General features: G+C 55.6%; 1 protein-coding gene across 2 annotated transcripts in view; it reads right to left on the bottom strand.

Annotated features, from left to right (window-relative positions):
- Positions 1–918: 918 nt before the first annotated feature.
- Positions 919–3,805, bottom strand: part of Wnt10a (Wnt family member 10A) — a 13,393-nt gene continuing 10,506 nt past the window's right edge. For both annotated transcript variants that reach the window (XM_023723073.1, XM_004638208.2), the window contains exon 4: positions 919–2,080. In XM_023723073.1, coding sequence (XP_023578841.1) covers positions 1,583–2,080 — 498 coding nt within the window. In that variant the 3' untranslated portion in view covers positions 919–1,582. The remainder of the gene's footprint in view (positions 2,081–3,805) is intronic.

Genomic DNA, 3,805 nt, shown 5'->3' on the forward strand with positions numbered 1-3,805 from the left:
TGAGAGCAGGGAGTAATCATGACCTGCTAAGGAGCACCCTGTGCAGGGGCTCTCCGGGCAAAAGAGGCCCAGGAAAGCTGCCCCCTGAGCCTTGCTCACAAATCACATACCCAGCCTTTCCACCCCACTCCAAGAGCCCAGCTCCAGACAGTGAGTCTGCAGCCCTCCCCCTCCGCCTTCTTCCCAGCCGCACCTTCTGGCCCCACCTGTTCCCTGGGGCGCTGGGCTAGGTTGAGCTGGGTCTTGCCCAGGATTAGTCCTCTCTGAGTGCCTCCTGTCTCTACCGACTGTTGCTGCTGGGCACGGCCACTCGTCCTGGCTTGTGGCAGAGGGCTCAGGCACAAAGTGGGCGGTTGGCACTCTGGCACTGAGGACGCTGGAGCCAGCCCCTTTTTGTCATTTCCATTGCCTTCATCCAGGCCTGGTTTCTGGTTTGAAAGACAGCTGTAACCCTCTAGTTGGCTTTCCAGCTCTCACCTTGTTCCCCTCAGCCAGATCCCCATACACCCCATGTGAGAATCTGACCATGATACTCCCTAGCTTAAGACTGCAAGTTCCCATTCCTCCTGAATAAAACCCCAACTCCTTACCCAGGCCCAGAAAGACATGCAACTTAATATTTGCCCACTCTCTGAGCGCCTCTCCTGCCCCCTGATTTCTTTACTCCAGTCACCAGGGCCTCTTTGTGGTTTCTCCAACAGGTGGAGGCCTTTCTGCCCTAGAGCTTTTGCATTCCCATAGCCTCGCCTGAAAGCACTGCCTCTTATCTCTGCATGGCTCCCTGTCCGCTTTTGCAGGTCACCACAGGAACATCACAACTCAAGCTTCCCATCTTATTGGAAAGGGCCTTTGCTCCCGACAAAGCACTGTACACCAACCGGCACCCTGCTTTATTTTCTTTATTTTCTTCACAGCACATAACATTGTCTGAAATGACTGTGTGTGTGTGTGTGTGTGTGTGTGTGTGTGTGTGTGTTTACTGCTTTTGTCCATCTCCCTCTGCAAAATGTAAACTCCTAGAAGGTGGGTGCTGTTTCTCTCTTATTCACATCCTTGTCTCCAGTGCCTCTCCTCCCCCTAGGGAGTGCCACCAAGAGAGTGCAAAATAAATATCCGATACCTGAATGGTGAGGGGGATAAGGGGCAGAGGCCAGTGGGCAGGGTGTCTGCGGACTTTATGGAATCATTTAATCTCCTTAGGTCCATTTCTTCTTTTCAGTCTATCTCCCCTGCGTATCAGGTCCCATCGATCCCTCTCTAGGCTACAGGAGAAGGGAGACAGGCCTGCTGGCTGGGCTGCCTGGCTGACAGTTGTGCTAGGATGTAGGGCATTCTCCAGATTCATTGGGCAGTCTGAGCTCAGGACAGGAAGAGGTGGACAATCAATCCTAGGCCCCATAGAAGTGAATGGTGGTGTCAGACAGGCCTGGACTGTCTTCCACTGACTGCAGACCCTGTAAGATCCCGCAGTCCAACCTCCTGTCCCAAGAGCACAAGCAGTGATGCCCAGTAGAGACCCCAAGGGGCAGAGGGCCCAGATGTGGGAGGGACAGCTTTCCCCCGCCCAAGGAGCCTGGGCCGGTCACTTGCACACGCTGACCCACTCGGTGATGCGACACTCTTCACAGACCACGAAGCAGCACCAGTGGAAGCGGCAATGGCAGCGTTCACTGCGCGTCTGGCGCAGAATGTTGTGGCCGCGGCCGCAGCACATACTGCCGCAGCCATCCGGGCCCGTGCTGCTCTTGTTGCACAGGCGACCGACGGTGCCCGCCGAGTCCAGGCGCGGCTCCCGCTCGCAGAAGTCGGGTGACTTCTCGAAGTAGACCAGGTCAGCAGGGCTGGCTCGGCGGCGTGGGGCCGGAGTACCTGGGGCTGGCGAGGGTGCCCCCACTGGGCCAGGCTCCAGCTGGCCGCCGTTGCGGTTGTGCGGCCGAATGAGCGTAGCGCGGTGGAAGCGGCTGCGCAGCAGCGCCCCCACGACGCGGAACTCTGGCGTCACCTGCCAGCACGTCTTGAGTTGGCAGCTGCCGGACGTACCATGGCATTTGCATTTTCGCCTCATGTTCTCCATCACCGCCTGCAGAGGGAGGCAGCATGAGAGGTGACACTGGCCAGCCGCCCTGCCCTCCTTTCGCCACTGGGACTGGCCTGGGAGAATCTCCTAGGCTTGGTTTGTGCCTGCGCTTGCCAGGCAGGCATTTATTCTACTGAGCTATCCCCACCCCCACCCCCACCCCCGCCCTCTCCTAGGCTTTTGAAACCAGTTCCCATTAAACAGAAACAAACACTGAGGCTGGAAGCTTCGGAGCCCAGCTGTTAGCACCCCTCTGCCCGCTGCAGTTCCGGCTGTGCTTCCATGTGCCTCCCACCTGCCCTGGCCCTGGGGGAATTCCCTCCTTGTTGCTGGCCTTCCCAGCAGCTGCAGTGGGCCCTTGGAAGCAGGGCTCTTGCTTCCTGAAGGAGGATAACAGATCTTCAGGGGAATTCCCTCTCCTTCCTTAGCTGGGACAGAAACCAGAAGAGGAGGGGTACCTCCACTACATCCATGCCCTAAGCAACTGTCCCCACTTCAGGCTGTTAATGTGAGAAAATTCCATTCACCATGGCAACCCAGACCCAGTTTGCAGGGATCTGCATCCCCAAAAGAGGGGATGCAGGGCCTAAGGTGACCACTCTCTCCCAGTATGCTGGCTGGGGCTTATTTTGCCCTGAGCAGAGTGCCAACAGTTGCCAAAGCTCTACCTGAAGGCACAACAGAACCCAGAGAGAGCCTGGCTTTCTCCCTGTGAAGTGAAAGTGGACCAAGGTTGCCAGGCCTTCAAGGGAGGAGGTGGTGGAAAGAAAATCATGCCCCCTGCCAGCTCTCAACCAGCCTCCCAAAGAACCCCTTGGTGCTATCCCCTGCAGACACCCCACGGAAGGTGGAAACTGGCCACATCCACCTTTTCATGGCATCAGAAAAGCACACGTACAGACAAGGATAGCAATGATCTAGGGCTCTGAAGCCAGGCAGGCAGACCATGAGAGAGGGACTTTGCCCTTCTGGGTCCTAAAGGGCTGAACAGCTCACTGGTGCAGCCCGTGGTGTCAGCACCACTTGGGAACCAGCCCAGTGCCTCCCCAGGCCAACAGCTCCAAAACATCTGCTTCCCACAGGCAGCAGCCATTAATTAGCCAGTTTAACGAGGAGGGGAGGAGACACTGTTGGTGAGGCTAGGATGGTACTGAAGCTTGGGAAATGAGCTGTAGGCACATACAGGGCAGGGTTGAGTGGGAGCTGGTAGGGACCTGCAGGTAGGTGTGCCTCAGTTTACTGTACTTCCAAGTCAAAGTGGGGGTTTGCTCAATCATATGGATTTGGAAGAAAGATGAACTGGAGTGGGCTAAGAGTTCAAGAAGAAGAGGAGAGGAAGCATGGACCTCAGCCTGAGTAGGCTGGGCAGGGTCAAGAGAAGGGGTAGGGGAGGGATTAGTTGTCAAGAAAGAAGAGTGCAGAGCTACCACTAGGGCCCATGAGGCAGCAGAGCAAAGACTCCATATTATATACGTACAAGGTGTGCACAGAGTGTAGACGCCACTCCGTGCCACAAGCAAGTACAGGCCAGAGCTCCACTGCCTGGAGATGGATTCTGCCTCTATATTCCCTTACTAGTTGCACCATTTCCAGCAGGACTTAGTCATCTTTGCCTCAGTTTACATAGCTGAATTCAAGGTTAATAATACTGCTCACATCTTAAGTAGCTGTAAAGTTTAAATTGGCTGATATGTAGTAAAGTACTCAGTACCTAACATATTAACACTA

This window comes from Octodon degus, unplaced genomic scaffold (assembly GCF_000260255.1).
Source record: "Octodon degus isolate 3935 unplaced genomic scaffold, OctDeg1.0 scaffold00096, whole genome shotgun sequence".
NCBI classification, from domain to species: Eukaryota; Metazoa; Chordata; class Mammalia; order Rodentia; family Octodontidae; genus Octodon; species Octodon degus.